The sequence below is a fragment of the Rhinoraja longicauda genome, chromosome 10 (assembly GCF_053455715.1).
Source record: "Rhinoraja longicauda isolate Sanriku21f chromosome 10, sRhiLon1.1, whole genome shotgun sequence".
In the NCBI taxonomy this organism is placed as follows: Eukaryota; Metazoa; Chordata; class Chondrichthyes; order Rajiformes; family Arhynchobatidae; genus Rhinoraja; species Rhinoraja longicauda.
In genome coordinates this window covers 26,322,407-26,338,818 of record NC_135962.1, presented here as the reverse complement: position 1 = coordinate 26,338,818, position 16,412 = coordinate 26,322,407, and the positions used below count along the sequence as shown (strand labels likewise).

The window sequence follows — 16,412 nt, the reverse complement described above, 5'->3', positions numbered from 1 at the left end:
GGTTTTTTGCTTATTTATTTTAAAGAATTTTATTTTACAAATTATTGTGCAGGTTTCAGGTGAGTCACAGCCATTGTTTCCTATATCTGAGAAACTCAAAAATCAAGATGTTGAGATGGTTTCAATATTGATATGTTGGAGAGAATGGCAATCAATTGTTAATTATGGTGAATTACTTCAATGTACAGTGAAGTTAATCATTTGATTAAACATAAAGCATCAGTCTGAAGAAGGGTCTCGACCCGGAACATCACCCATTCCCTCTCTTCAAGATGCTGCCTGACCTGCTGAGTTACTCCAGCATTTTGTGATACCTTCGATTTGATTAAACCAAGTCATCACTCCAAGCAAAATAACAAATTGCATTCAGTCGTGCTTTTTAAAATTCTTTTTTGGCCCTTGCCATTCTCTAGAAGGAGGATCACCAAACTTGCTCTCAGGTTTCATCGTGCAGTAATCTATCTGGTTGTTAATGCATCTCTGATGTGCTGATTCGCATTTTAGAATTTAAAAGATACAGAGATATGTTTAAAAAAATACGTACTAAAGCTAAAACTGACTAGTACGGCAATAAAGGGCAATCAATTATCCATCTTTATCTAAAGAGAAAAGGACACAAAGTGCTGGAGTAACTCAGCAAGTCAGGTAGCATATCTGGAGAACATGGATCGGTGATATTTTGGATTGAGACCTCTCTTCAGACTGAAGAAGAGTCTCAACCTGAAAAGTCACCTATACATGTTATCCAGATATGCTACCTGACCTACTGATTACTCCACTACTTTGTGGCCTTTTGTGTACTAATCAGTATGTGCACTTCTTTATTTCTATATTTTACTAAAGTGATTCTGCTATGAGTTACTAGTCAACTATGGGTCAACTTTTTTTAAAAAAATACTAAATCCAGTGGACTGTGAAAAATGGCTATGCTCATTTTTTTTTAGATTTTTTCAAGCTAAGCTTTACGGGAATAAGAAATAATGGTTATTAGTGTCTGGAGAAAAGTAAACATACTGAATTCAAGGTTAAAAATTCTTGCAAATAGTTGGAGTCCACCTGGCTATATTGCACGTAAGATTGTGGTGCAAGCACCTTTAAGTGTGCATGGGTAAACTTTCGATCAAAACTAAAGATACACTAAAACACACAAATAAAACAGACTAAAAACACAAAAGAAGAAAGGGACGAGCGAGACAGGCTGTTGGCGAGGCTGCCGGCAGCTCCCGGAGGTGTATGAGTTGGTCTCTGCTCTTATTCACTGACAAAATGCTAGTGTTGGAATTTACAGTTGAATCTAAAAATTGTGTTCTGGCTTGTCATAACTATCCTCTTAACCTGAGGGAAATTGTTAGATAATTTTAAAAAACACTCCTATTACCTCTACTCCAGCAGTTTCTCTCTATATATAACTCATCTATTTTTCTTCTTTGTAATTTTATCAACCACAATGTGCACTTTATTTTTTGTGTTTTTCCTTGGTTCACTAATTTTTTGATATCTTGCTGCTTTTTACTTAGCTCGGGGTCCCTTCCAATCTTTGACATTTTAATTCACTAACCCACCACCATCTGACGGCTCTGTCTATGGGCTCCTACACGGTTACAGTGAGGCACAAAATAAGCTCACGGAATAACACTCTTTATTTGTCTGGGCATGTTGCAGGCTGCAGGGCTGAGCAGAAATTTCACGAACGTTAGATCATTTGCTCTATCTAACTGTGTTTTTTTTCCCCACTCGTGTGTCAGACGACATTCTGCCATCGCTTTGCCATAGCCAGTGCCACGTCTGTGCCTCTGCGGAGATTATCTGCAGTGCAAGCCTCTCCGACGGAAGTCAGTAGGTGGGCCATTGTCTGTACCTCTCCACAGTTGCATTTGTCAGAGTCCGAGAAGCCCCACTTCTTCAGGTTGCGTCCGCAATGTCCCACACCAGTGCGGAGGTGGTTTAGGGCTTTTCAGGTAGTATAAGGCAGGTATTGTCCTGATGCCATCTGTTGTTTGGTTTTGATACCTGGCACGGTTGGCTCTAGTTCCATGAAGCTGTTCCGACTCTTCAAACGTTTCTTGGCATGTTGGTGATTGTACAAGGGGTGACGGGGGCCTGTGTCCACATTGAAGCGTTCTACTGCAGCTGCCCGATCATGTCTTTGAGACGGTCCGTCGATGCCAGCCAGCTCGTACAGATGTTCAACCTTTGTCGGCTTCAGGCATCCTGTGATTTTCCTGCAGGCAGTGTTCAATGCAGAGCCCACCTTGCATACATGTTTACAGCAGCTCAAGACGGATCCAGACGGGTCTCGCATATTCTGCCACTGAGAAGCAGAGTGCCAGGGCTGCAGTGCGGATTGTTGTTGGGTCACTTCCAAATGAGCTGTTTGCCAGTTTTTCGATGACACTGTTCCAGGTGTTGACCATTGCCTTGGTTTTCTCAACATGTTGGCGATATGATAACGTGTGATCGAGGACCACACCTAGGTACTTTGGGGCTTGCAATGTTCCAACAGGACATCATTCCATCGCACCTGCAGCTGATGTTTCGCAACCCCGGTTCTGGTGGAAAGTTGTTGGGTTTGGACGCTGGGAATTCTGTTGGTAGTATATTGTCATATTCTTCAGAGCAGCCTCTAGTACGGTCTCAATCTGGCTGGAGTCTGAGGATTGTGTTGCGATGCATAAGTCATCGGCATACAGAAACAACCTAGTTTTCGGGGTGATGGGTTGGTCATTCAATAGTCAATAGTCCATTTATTTGTCACATACACATAAATGTGCAGTGAAATGAACAATTACCCGCAGTTCAACAATAAGACCAATAAGAATAATCAATAAAAATACAATAACACATACAATCATAAACCAACACCAAACAAAAGAAATATCCATCACAGTGAGTCTCCTCCAGTAACCTCCTCACTGTGATGGAAGGCCAGAGTGTCTTTTTCTCTTCCCTGCCGTCTTCTCCCGCGGTCAGGCTGTTGGAGTTGGGGCAAGGGAGTTGGAGAACAACGTTGGGGCAAGGACACTGCCCTGTGGCAGGCCATTCTTTTGGCGTCTCCAACGGCTGTTCTGACCATTCAGGCATACGAATAAGCGGTGATTCTCCATCACTGTCATGATGAACTGGACAAGTTGAGAGTCCTGCAGTGTTTGTTCTGGTTTGGCTTTCATGATACGGTGGTTTACAGTGTCATATGCTGCGGACAAGTCTACGAATACTGCACCTGTGATCAGCTTCCACTCGAAGCCATCTTCAATGTGCTGAGTGAGCTTCAGCAGTTGTCCTGTTGTTGACTTTCAGTGGCGGAACCCAGCCTGTTCAGGTATCAGGACATCGTCTGACTGTCTTCCATTTGTAGATGTCAGTCTTCTCCCCTTTTTTGCATTTGTATATTCTGGCCGGCGTCGTTTGTCCGAGAAGGTCAGGCAAATTGCCCAGACACCACAACATTCGCAACACATTATCCAGGAAAAGGACCATAATTGTTCAATGGTGGGCCATCATTTCACTCTGTCACTGGCATTCCCTTTGTTTCACCCCTTGCCCTCTCCCACCTTATCTGTTCCTCAGACCAACTTGCTTTCTCTCTTTCTCAGTTCTGCTGAGGAGACCTTGAACTGAAATGTTAGCTGGTTTCTTTTTCCACAGAAACTCCCTTATTGGCCAAGATCTTCCAGTATTTCTGGCTTTGGTCAGTACCCAGTATCTAATTCCATTTGTTTTCCAATATAGATTGAAACTGTTTCCAATGCAGCATGCAAGAGGAAGATGTTCTTTGTTCTCTTTATATCATAGTGATGATGTCCACCAATAAGCTTACAATTACGTAAATGTTTTATTTGATGAATTAAGAAGTGGATAACCCAGGTGTTGATGGTATCTCAGTAATTCCACTCAACATCTTGAAATCTGTTCTGGTTTCCGATCAATGCATGGAAAGTTTTTAGGCTAATTTTTTTAGTAATTTATTCTTCATAACTATTTATCAGTGAAATAGTTGATCCAAAAAGCTTTGCATTAAAGTTAAAAGGAAGACAAAGTCATATTCATCAATCTGATATCCACTTTGCAATTCTGTTTCTTTTGGATCAGAAAGATTAAAGGATTTTTGGATCAACCACCCACCCTTTATTGCCACAGATGGCAGTGAAGGCAGAGGCCAAGTCATTGGGTATTTATAATGTGGAGATTGATAGGTTCTTAATTAGTAAGAGCATCAAAATTTATGGGGAGAAGGCAGGAGAATGGGGTTGAGAAGGAAACGTAGATCAGCCAAGATCGAATGGAGGAACAGACTTGATGGGCCAAATGGCCTAATTCTGCTCCCATGTCTTATGATCCAATGACCCTCAAGGGAAAGACTGAAGTGCATGGTAGTTGCATACTATACAATTCAATACATCCAGGTTTCAGAATTGTTCACAATACCTGACCCTTCCTCCAAGTAGTTTCTCTTGTATTTGCGTGTGTTCCTTTCCCCTTCACCATTTCTCTTTCATCCATACCTAAATAACATCGCTCATAACCATATAAACATTTATGAGAAATCAGAAGATGATTATTCAGTCCTTTAACCAAGTGGATGTTGCCTCATCCACATAGTGAAATATTGCTTATCAAAAATATCTTAATTTGGTTTAGTTTATTATTGTCAAATGTCCAGAGGTATGGTGAAAAGCTTCTTGTTGCGTGCGAAACAGTCAGTGAAAATGCTATACATGATTCCAATCAAGCCAATCATAGTGTGCAGATAGAGGATAAAGGGAATAATATTTAGTGCAAGATAAAGTCCAGTAACTTGCGATTAAAGATAGTTTGAAGGTTGACCCATTGTGGAAATATTTAACAATGACAATTTTGTGAAACCAAAAACTACTGTGTGATCGTTATTATTCTATTTCACCAGTTCTCTTGGACACAGTTTTTTTTCCAGCCTGATTTCTACAACTTAAGTGGACTCCAAATACCTTTCAAGCCTCCAGAGTCAGCACACCCATTTCAGAGCAATTTAGATCTGCTCCTTTCCGAGAGTTCTGAAATGTGGGCAGTTAATGTCTTACACAAACCTTTTGTAAATTGTGGATCAAGGGGTGACACCTTAGTGACACAACACAATCCTTCGTTGAAACTGACAAGAACACAAAGAGCGTGAGTAATTCAACAGGTCAGGCAACATTCGTGGAGAACATGGATGGAAGATGTTTCAGGTCAACGCCCTTCTTCAGACTTAACTGCTGCCTCTTAGTCACAGTGAGCACTGAAAGAACCCCTACATGTCTAGCAAGCTCATTTGCTTCATCTTCTCACTGTCACTGTTGGGTTTTTGTGCTCGTTATCATAAATATGCATGGTTAATCCATAGCAGTAACTGCCTTTGTACTTTTTATTTGAGCCAGACATAAAGACATCGCCATATCCTGGATACCAACTAACAGGGTTCTGAACTGATGTACTGAATGTGTAATCCTGATGAAGATACAATCTCCATGAGGACCTTCTTCACCCATCCTGATTTGCTCCTCCTGCCAACCAAGCCTGCCCACATTTCCACCCTCACCCCTCGTCCCTCCCTACTCTCTCCCTCATTTACACAGTGCATGAGTGTATGATCTTACCCTCGTATGATTCTCAACCGATGAATAGATTCCTCCTTTGTGCCATTAAGGATTTCTATATTTCCAAAATGGCATGAATGTTATCTCTCTCTAACTTAGAGTGATTTTCCACTTCTCTTTCCTGTGCCCAGCCCCCACCCCATGCTACTACACATCCCATCACACCCATTGCCTGCTCTTTGCTAATCCTCCCCACATTTGCCTCCCCATTTCCTTTTTATTACCACCCTCCCCCCCCCCCTGTCTCTTTCCAACCATATCCCTCCCTCTGGCTTTACATTTCACTCCTCCTCTCATTATCTTTGTCACTCCATCCATCTGCCAATCAAACCCCTCTTATCAGTACCCACCTATCACTTGCCAGGTTTTGTCCCACCCCCTCCTCTCTTTTCCTGCTTTCCCCCCTGCTCCAATCAATCTGAAGAAGGCTTCCAATCCAAAACATTGTCTGTTCATTCCCTCTACCTGACCCATTGAGTTTAATTTAGAGGTACAGCATGGAAACAGGCCCTTCAGCCCAATGAGTCCACGCTGACCATCGATCACCTGTTCACACTAGTTCTATGCTATCCCACTTTCTCATCCACTCTCTACACATTAGAGAAATTTACAGTGGCTAATTAATCTACAAACCCGCATGTGTTTGGGATGTGTGAGGAAACCCACGTGGTCACAGAGAGAATGTGCAAACTCCACACAGACAGCACGCAAGATCGGGATTGAACCTGGGTCACTGGCACCGTGAGGCAGCATCTCTACCAGCCATGCCACCCCAAGTATTCCCCCAGCACTGAGTGTTTTGCATATCTAAATTGTTCTTCAGGCCCTTTCTGCTCAAGGGAGCATTATTTGTCAAAGTATAATGGTTTAGGCATGTATTTATTGAGTACATGATTAATTTCCTTCAAATGGAACCTTTAGTGTCATTTGCTCACCAGAAAGGTAATGTGAGGGGCACATATTCAAAAGTATGGTATTGGATAAATCCTTGGCTCCACCACCATCTGATGTACTGCGGCAAACTGCTGGGATACCACTCCATCCCAAAACTTCATTGTTTGCGTGTAATGATAAATTTTCTAAGTGGTCAATGTTTCAAAAACATCAATTTTGTGAGGCATTGGCATTGACACAGACATACATTTACTTGTCTCTTTTGGAACAAAATGTACTTTATGGTAGAATTGGCATCTGTATTGTTCCAATAAAACGAGAAAAGTGAATAAGTGGAAAGGCTCAAATATTTTTTTTCCAAAAGCACTTTGTCAAATAGAAGGGAGGAAGATGGCAATTGAAAGATGAGAAACTTAAATACATAGAAAATAGGTGCAGGAGGAGGCCATTCGGTCCTGTAACTGTAATTCTTTTTGTGCACAACCCGCAGGCATTGCCACTTTCATTTCACTGCACATCGAGTATGTGTATGTGACAAATAAATTTGACTTGACTTGACTTGAAGCCAGCACCGCCATTCATTGTGATCATGACTGATCGTCCCTAATCAGTAACCCGTGCCTGCCTTCTCCCCATATCCCTTGGTTCCACTAGACCCTACCAGCAACAAAGATTTAATAATACAATCTTGTGTAAAAAGACAGAGATTCACTTTGTTTATGTATGTCAAAAACTATCATTCACTTCATTAGTGTTTGTCTTGAGCACAAAAAAAGAGCTATAAATTAAGCTGACACAACACAGTGAGATGTAACAGCTACCATTTAATGAAAGAATATATTGGAAAAAGTATGTACATAATATTGCAGCAAATAAATTGTTTGGTTGTCAGAAATTATTGTTGCCAATAATAACCGATATCTATTTGCTTGTTTAAAGTACTCTCAGCCAGTTTAGGAAGTGGATCGTTTAATTGGAAGTAACAATTAATGTTGGCATTAGATTGGCAAACAAACTGAAATTCTCCTCTTCCTCCCCCACCTCTTCCCCCCCCCTCTCCCCCCCCTCTCTCCCCCCCCTCTCTCCCCCCCCCCCCTTCCCCCCCTCCCCCCCCTCTTTCCCCTCTTCCCCCCCCTCTTCCCCCCCTTCCCCCCCCCTCTTTCCCCCCCTCTTCCCCCCCCTTCCCCCCCCTCTCCCCCCCCTCTTTCCCCCCCTCTTCCCCCCTCTCCCCCCTCTTCCCCCTCTCCCCCCCTCTTTTTCCCCCCTCTTTCCCCCCCACCCCCTCTTCTTCACCCCCACTTCTTCCCCCCCTCTTCTTCCCCCCCTCTTCTTCCCCCCCTCTTCTTCCCCCCCTCTTCTTCCCCCCTTCTTCCCCCTCTTTCCCCCCTCTTTCCCCCCTCTTTCCCCCCTATTTTCCCCCTCTTTCCCCCCTCTTTCCCCCCCTCTTTCCCCCTCTTTCCCCACCCTCTTTCCCTACCCCTCTCCCCCCTTCCACCCCCCCCTTCTCCCCACCTCCCCTCTCCCCCCAGGAGTCCTGGATAATGTCTGTTCTCCGGAGGCTGATTCTTTGCTTTTTTAGAAGTCAATTTAATCCATTCATCGCTCTTGCAGTTCTGCGACAAAAAAATCACCCATACCTTTTCTCTGGCAGGAATGACCAGAAAGTAATCTTTACCATTTCACTTTCCCACTTTCTCTGCCCCACGCTCATTTCTACTGTATGTCATCATTCTCAACAGATGGTGCCTGTATGTCTGCAGATGATCCTCTACAACCATTAATTCTTTTTGCCACTGGAAAGATAAGATGTTAAATTATTCAATAATTCACTAAACATCCCATTGAAATAACAGTGCTCAAATCTTTACTGGGGGATGCAATTAGGAATAAATGACTATTAATCAGAATAGGCTGTCATGAGAGGTTCATGTTTAGAGTTAATTTAGCCATGTACATTTTCACACAGATTTTGTTGCCTTGATTATTTCATTATCAAAATCATAAAGCAAGATATCCTTTTGTTAGTACGTTAATAATGACCTGTAAATGCAAGCAGGTGCTGCAATTAGGACAGAGAGTTAGATTCTGGTCTTTTACATGTTGGTAGAAATCCACCTAATCAATGGGCTATTTCTGGATAGGCAGTCTTATTTGAAATAACTAGACTGCCTCAGTCAGGCTCTGCAAGGGTGTAGGCTACAGACCGATCCAATTTTACTCAGATACCCAAAAGTGATTAAGAGAAGAAATAAAGAAAATTTCATATCCATTGGGATTATGTGCAATGAAAAGATTTGTGCTATAATTCTGATTTAGGGTCCCAACCCGAAACATCACCTATCCGTGTTCTCCAGAGATGCTGCCTGACCTGCTGAGTTACTCCAGCACTTTTGTGTCTTTTTTTGTAAGCCAACTTCTGCAGTCTGAAGAAGGGTCTCGACCCGAAACGTCACCCATTCCTTCTCTCCTGTCTGACCTGCTGAGTTACTCCAGCATTTTGTGAAATAAATACCTTCGATTTGTACCAGCATCTGCAGTTATTTTCTTACACTACATGTTTCTAAAATCTGATCTGGGAGTGTTTTGATGTTGATAGTAAATGTAAAGAGCTACATTTCCCAGACTTAACAGCTCAAATCCTGATTAGAAATAAAATGTATTTTTATTAACGTATAATCATTTGTGAAGCCATCTTGTACATAAGCTTTCTGTAGCAAAGTAATCAACTTAAAATGTTAACTTTATTCCCCTTGTATGTACAACTTCATTGTACATTCTCTGCAGTAAATATATAGCAAATCTAGCATTCATTATTGATGCTACATCTCAAAGCTAATTGCCACTCCGATATAATTCTTTCTGATCCTCAAGGAACATAAAAACATGATGAAGCGATTCAGCTTCTGCGGCAGAGGAATTGTTTAGGTCATGCGCAGAAAATACCAGGCCACAGGCTTTGGGTTCTTTTAGACGTGTTAAGTCTTCACCGATATTCAATGTCTCCATTAACTTTTAAATAAACAGACATCACTATGACAATGCATTTGAAAATGTCCCCTAGGACGTCCTTGCACTGCGTTTTGCAATGATGAACTCCCCATAAATCTTTGTATTCGAGTCAAACATTCCCATTATACAAGCTCTTGGTTCGGTTTCAGTTTGCTGAGTAAATTGCAGACTGAAAACCAGACTGAATTAATCTGTGAAAAGAGACAATGCTGCACTGAGTGATTTAGCAAAAAATATCAAAGCATCACTTATTGATGAACCATGCAGACAGTACAGAGAGGGAACTAAGTGCCAGCATCTTTCTGTGAGATATTTAATTACATATTCTTGTTGGAATAAACAACAAAGTTTGGATTGCTTTCCTTCATTTATAAATTTGACCAAGGGAATAACTCCTCTATCACAAAGAACGGTGTGGTGGCACAGCAGTACAGTTGCTGCCTTACAGCACCAGAGACCCTGGTTTGATCCTGACTACGGGTGCTGCCTGTACGGAGTTTGTACGTTCTCTCCGTAACCTGTGTGGGTTTTCTCCGGGAGCTCCGGTTTCCTCCCAATCTCCAAAGACGAACAGCCTTGTAGTATAATAGGCTTGTTAAAATAATAAATGGCTCCTTGTTAGTGTGCGGGGATCACTGGTTGGCTCAGACTCAGTGGGCTGAAGGGCCTTGTTTGTGCTCTATATCTTTAAAACAAAGTAGATAGCTGATTGTAATTATTTTTATTTCAGAGAAGATCTTTGCTGTCTAGTACTTCCATCAGTAAGAAAATGTTTAACATTTTCTTAAGGAATAGGCTTGTATCACATCACCTGAAACTGGACAGATTATAGCTACGAAGGGGAGAGAGAGAGAGAGAGAGAGAGAGAGAGAGAGAGAGAGAGAGAGAGAGAGAGAGAGAGAGAGAGAGAGAGAGAGAGAGAGAGAGAGAGAGAGAGAGAGAGAGAGAGAGAGAGAGAGAGAGAGAGAGAGAGAGAGAGAGAGAGAGAGAGAGAGAGAGAGAGAGAGAGAGAGAGAGAGCTATTTGTGGACATTCCTTGTGCAAAATTGGCAGCTGCCTTTCCTACAATAAGAGTGATCGCATTTCAAAAGTAGCTGAATGGCATTTCCTAAATGGTTTGTTTACTTTCTTTCTTTAGGCTCGGCATTTAATGTACATGATAATGATTTGAAGAGAACAAACAACTTTTTATTCATTTAGAAATGTTAAAAAAAGAATCAGTGTGTCTTTTTAATGACGTGGTTTGTATCACACCATATTGTTTTGCCTTTCAGCTGGCTTTATATGTACATTCAGAAGCCGCACCCATACATTTTTCAATGAACCTTAAGACAGAGAAAACTTGCTTAGCCGTCTGCTTTGAAAACAGCTTTTCTTTCTGTAGAATTGTTGCTGGGATGGAGAAACTCAAGAGAAAAGTCCCATGATGAGATTGGTCTGTCTAGTAAACTAGAAATGGCATCATATGAGTATGAATTTAAAACATAATGGGTCATTTTCATTTTAATCTCTTGATTCAGGACATTATATGATTTGTTTTTCCACAAAATATGATGATTATTCATTTACTGAAACACTAAATAAAATCACTAAATGCAATTGCTCATGCAAAATTAGATTACAGCCTTTACGTTTTGATTTCAGTCAAAACATTTCTGGTTAATACATTGGTTTCATGTGACTGTGAGGTAAGAAGAAGATTTTTTTTCTTTCCTGTCAGAATAAGAAAATAAATCAATCTTTATGGAAGCTTGCCCAAGTTTTCTCTCTGCATTTTGACCAATCACTACTTTTGTCAAGAAGGCAGACAAAACCCTATGGCATTTTAAACAATTTGCCAATTGTTTCAACCAACAAAGGTATGAACAAATGAGTCAATTCTACAATGGATATGGACATTCCTTCCACTTACTTACACAATTTGGCCTATTATTTGGCCTACAATTTGGCCTATTAGCAAAAGGATAGTGAGGGATAAAATTGGTCCATTAGAGAGTCAGAGTGGACAGCTATGTGCTGAGCCGGAAGAAATGGGGGAGATATTAAACAAATTCTTTTCTTCGGTATTTACCGAGGAGAAGGATATTGAATTATGTGAGGTAAGCGAAACAAGTAGAGTAGTGATGGAAATTAGGAGGATTAAAGAAGAGGAGGTACGGACACTTTTGAAGAATATAAAAGTGGATAAGTCTCCAGGTCCTGATAGGATATTCCCTAGGACATTGAGGGAAGTTAGTGCAGAAATAGCAGGGGCTATGACGGAAATATTTCAAACGTCATTAGAAACAGGGATGGTGCCGGAAGATTGGCGCATTGCGCATGTTGTGCCTTTGTTTAAAAAAGGTTCTAAAAGTAAACCTAGCAATTATAGACCTATTAGTTTGACGTCTGTGGTGGGAAAATTAATGGAAAAGATACTTAGGGACAATATATATAATTATTTGGATAATCAAGGCCTGATTAGAAACAGTCAACATGGATTTGTGCCTGGAAGGTCATGTTTGACTAATCTTCTTGAATTTTTTGAAGAGGTTACCAGGGAAATTGATAAGGGCAAGGCTGTGGATGTTGTCTATATGGACTTCAGTAAGGCATTTGACAAGGTTCCACATGGAAGGTTGATTAAGAAGGTTAAATCGTTGGGTATTAATAGTGAGGTTGCAAGATGGATTCAACAATGGCACAAAATGGCGGCACTGCCCTAGCAGCTGCCGCTCACCTGCGGTCCATTTGTCTTTGTGTTTTTGTTGGTTTTTTTTTTGTCTTAATTGTAGTTGTGATGTGGTGTTTTTGTGTTTGTGTACTATGTGTGTATGTGGGGGGGAGGGGGAAACTAACACTGTAAATATGTGTCCCTTCCGAACGGAGACCCGACCTTTGTTTTCTGGGCCGTGTCTCCGTTCCTGCTGCGGCCTACCATCGGCCCAACTCCTGGAGCTGTCAGCCTCCATCGGACTTACCATCCAAGTCCGTGGATCGGACTTACCATCACCGGAGCCGGCCGTCTTCGGAGGCTGCGGGAGCGGCTGCGACTTGCCTTAGGTTCGGGCCGCGTGGATTCCGACATCGGGAGCTCCGGCAGCGGCAGCGTGTTCGCCCACCCCGGATCGCGGGGCTTGGGGCGCGGACATTTCACCGTCCGGCGCGGCCTAAGATGGCCGCGGGATATTTCTCTGCTGGGCGGGGGTTTCAATGTCGGGAGCCACGACCGCCCCGACGTGCAGCAACAGCGGCAGCGACAGCGTGTTCGCCCGCCCCGGATCGGACTTATCATCAGCGGAGCCGGCCGTCTTCGGAGGCTGCGGGAGCGGCTGCGACGCGACGCGACGCGCCTTGGGCTCGGCCCGCTGTGGACCATCCGGTGCGGCCTGCAACCTCAACAACCTGACTGCGGGCGAGGACAGCGGGAGAAGGGAAAGACATTGTGGCCTTCCATCACAGTGAGGAGAGAGAGGACTGGAGGAGACTCACTGTGATGGATGTTTCTTTGATGGATGTTTCTTTTTTGTGTGTTTTTTGGGGTTGGGTGGTTTGAGTGCCTGTTTGATGCTTTTATTGTTGGACTGTGTTTTTGGGGGTTTTGGGGTGTGATTTGAATGCCTATTTAATGCTTCTATTGTTGGACTGTGTTTTGGGGGGTTTTTGGGGTTGGGTAATTTGGGTGCCTGTTTAGTGCTTTTATTGTTGGACTGTGGGTGATTGAATTAACATTTTGTTCAAGATGGCCGCGCCGTTGTGTTTGGCTGCCTGCCACTGTATGTTTCTTTTTTTCCTAGTCAGATGTGCAGCACTTTGGTCAACGTGGGTTGTTTTTAAATGTGCTATACAAATAAATTGACTTGACTTGACTTGACTTGAATGGGAGATACCAGAGGGTAACGGTTGACAATTGTATGTCAGGTTGGAGGCCAGTGTCTAGTGGAGTGCCCCAAGGATCTGTGTTGGGTCCACTGTTGTTTGTCATTTACATTAATGATCTGGATGATGGTGTGGCAAATTGGATTAGTAAATATGCAGATGATACTAAGATAGGTGGAGTAGTTGATAGTGAGGTAGATTTTCAAAGTCTACAGAGAGACTTGGGCCTTTTGGAAGGGTGGGCTGAAAGATGGCAGATGGAGTTTAATGCTGATAAGTGTGAGGTGCTGCATTTTGGTAGGACAAATCAAAATAGGACGTACAGGGTAAATGGTAGGGAATTGAGGAATGCAGTGGAACAGAGGGATCTGGGAATAACTGTGCATTGTTCCCTGAAGGTGGAATCTCATGTGGATAGGGTGGTGAAGAAGGCGTTTGGTATGCTTGCCTTTATAAATCAGAGCATCGAGTATAGAAGTTGGGATGTAATGTTGAAATTGTACAGGGCATTGGTGAGGCCAAATCTGGAGTATGGTGTGCAGTTCTGGTCGCCAAATTATAGGAAGGATGTCGACAAAATGGAGAGGGTACAGAGGAGATTTACTAGAATGTTGTCTGGGTTTCAGCACTTAGGCTACAGAGAGAGGTTGAACAGGTTGGGTCTTTATTCTTTGGAGCGTAGAAGGTTGAGGGGGGACTTGATAGAGGTTTTTAAAATTTTGAGAGGGACGGACAGAGTTGACGTGGGTAGGCTTTTCCCTTTGAGAGTGGGGAAGATTCCAACAAGGGGACATAGCTTCAGAATTGAGGGACAAAGGTTTAGGGGTAACATGAGGGGGAACTTCTTTACTCAGAGGGTTGTGGCTGTATGGAATGGGCTTCCGGTGGAAGTGGTGGAGGCTGGCTCGATTTTATTATTTAAGAGTAAATTGGATAGGTATATGGATAGGAGGGGATTGGAGGGTTATGGTCTGAGTGCAGGTAGATGAGACTAGGTCAGGGAGAATGGTCGGCGTGGACTGGTAGGGCCGGACAGGCCTGTTTCCATGCTGTAGTTGTTATATATGTTATACAGGTTGAAGCAATCCAGTCCGAAGTTCATTGGTGTAAATATCACCAGCAATTTATCCAAGTCCAACCACGTTGACATCACAGCCAAGGAAGCACACCAATGCTAATCCTCTGCAGGCTAGGGACATTCGACATGTCTCAAATGACTCTTTAAACATTTCTACAGATGTACCATAGAAAGCATCCAATCCTGATGCGTTACAGCTTTGTATGGCTTCTGATCTACCCATCACCACAAGAAATTGCAGAGTTGTGAATACAGCCCAGTCCATCACACAAAACAGCTACCCCCTCCTCCCCCTTCAACTCCATGTATACTTCACATGGTCAAAGATCATTCACACTCTTCTCCCTTCTCCCATCAGCCAGAAGAAACAAAAGCTTGGAAGCATGTACCACCAGATTCAAGAACAGCTTCTTCCCTGCTCCAACCAGGCTCTAGAATGGATCTCTCAGATGATAAAGATGAAATGCTAACCTTACAAACTACCTTATGGAGCCCATGCACTGTCTCTGAAGCTGTGGGACTATATTCTGCATTTCTCTTTTGCACTACCTGACGTCCTCATGTATCACACAATCCCAAGCAAACCAGGAAAGACACATGGCTTAGAAGTTGCCCACTGTTCCATCTCTGCATCTGCCTGTCTCACATTGTACTAAGGCAGGCATCTATCATTAGGAACAGCACTGCTGAAGCTTTTACACATGAATCACGATATTATTACATTTTTCCTGATTTATTTTAAACATGTACCAACACTACATGGAGCATCCAGTTTATGCATGAAGGGTGAACTCTAATTTCTTAAGCCAGTCCTCGCCCTTTTATAATGTACATCGTTGTTTCTTTTCAGCATATAGCACCATGTCATTATGGGCAAACGGCCTATTTATGAGGGCCAAGAAATAAGGAGGAGACCAGAATTCACTGGCAATCTATTTTGCCATCTCATTAACAAGCAGAAGTCATTTATTAAAGTCTAATCATTACTTTTTGTGCAATCGCCTTCAAAAAACACTAACAGATTCTTGCATTCACAATCAGTTGCAAAGATGACTGGATTCGCACTGCTGCATCTTATTCACACTCTAGCAAATTTCAGAATATCATGTGATTCACAATAGTTAAAAATCCTTGCCTTATGTAATGATCAAGAAAGCCATAAACCAAACGGTGAAATAATTCAACAGTTGCTTCTTTGTGCCAACAAATTATTCTTTCTCTCATCTTTAAATTCGAATCTTGTTAGAGTTTCAGTCTGCTGGCCACAGTGTGTTGATTTTTATTTCTTAGGCATTCTGTCTCTGGTACACTAATTGAAGTGCTTGCCGTTTGAGAACCAGCAATTAGCTTAATGTATTCTTTGTGAAGGAATGAGCAGAATTCAGCAGCAATAACAAAAATAACTCACAAATGTTTCATCTCATTTCTACACTGTGATGGAACAGGCACTCCCTTTTAAATGCACTCAATTAGTACATTTTATGTAGTTTTTATTGCCCAAGGTAGGCAAAACATTATGAATATATAATTTGATATTTTTAGATCACTTATTATCTGACAGCTGACATTTAACAGCTCATCAGTATATAGGGCGACAAGTACAGAAGGTTCTGGGCAGAAATGTGCATGATTTATTAAACGTTGCGCAGCAATTTGAGAAAGTGTTACAATGGCATTTGGTGTTCATAAGTTATTGGAGCAGAATTAGGCCATTCAGCCCATCAAGTCTACTCCATTGTTCAAACACAGCTGATCTATCTTTCTCTCTCAACCCCATTCTTCTGCCTTCTCCCCATAACCCCTGACACAAATAGTCCTTCGAGCTGCCTAGTCCATGCTGACCAATGGTTTTGGGTAGACTGATGGGACTGAAGGCTGATAAATCCCCAGGGCCTGATGGTCTGCATCCCAGGGTACTTAAGGAGGTGGCTCTAGAAATAGTGGAAGCATTGGAGATCATT

At 42.5% G+C, this 16,412-nt stretch overlaps 1 protein-coding gene across 1 annotated transcript in view; it reads right to left on the bottom strand.

Moving 5' to 3' along the window:
- The window catches only part of LOC144597520 (uncharacterized), an 84,577-nt gene extending 82,143 nt beyond the window's left edge, over nucleotides 1–2,434 (bottom strand). The window contains exon 1 of the mRNA XM_078407001.1: nucleotides 2,059–2,434. Within this exon, the coding sequence (XP_078263127.1) occupies nucleotides 2,059–2,434 (376 nt within the window). The remainder of the gene's footprint in view (nucleotides 1–2,058) is intronic.
- Between the last annotated feature and the right edge of the window lie 13,978 nt (nucleotides 2,435–16,412).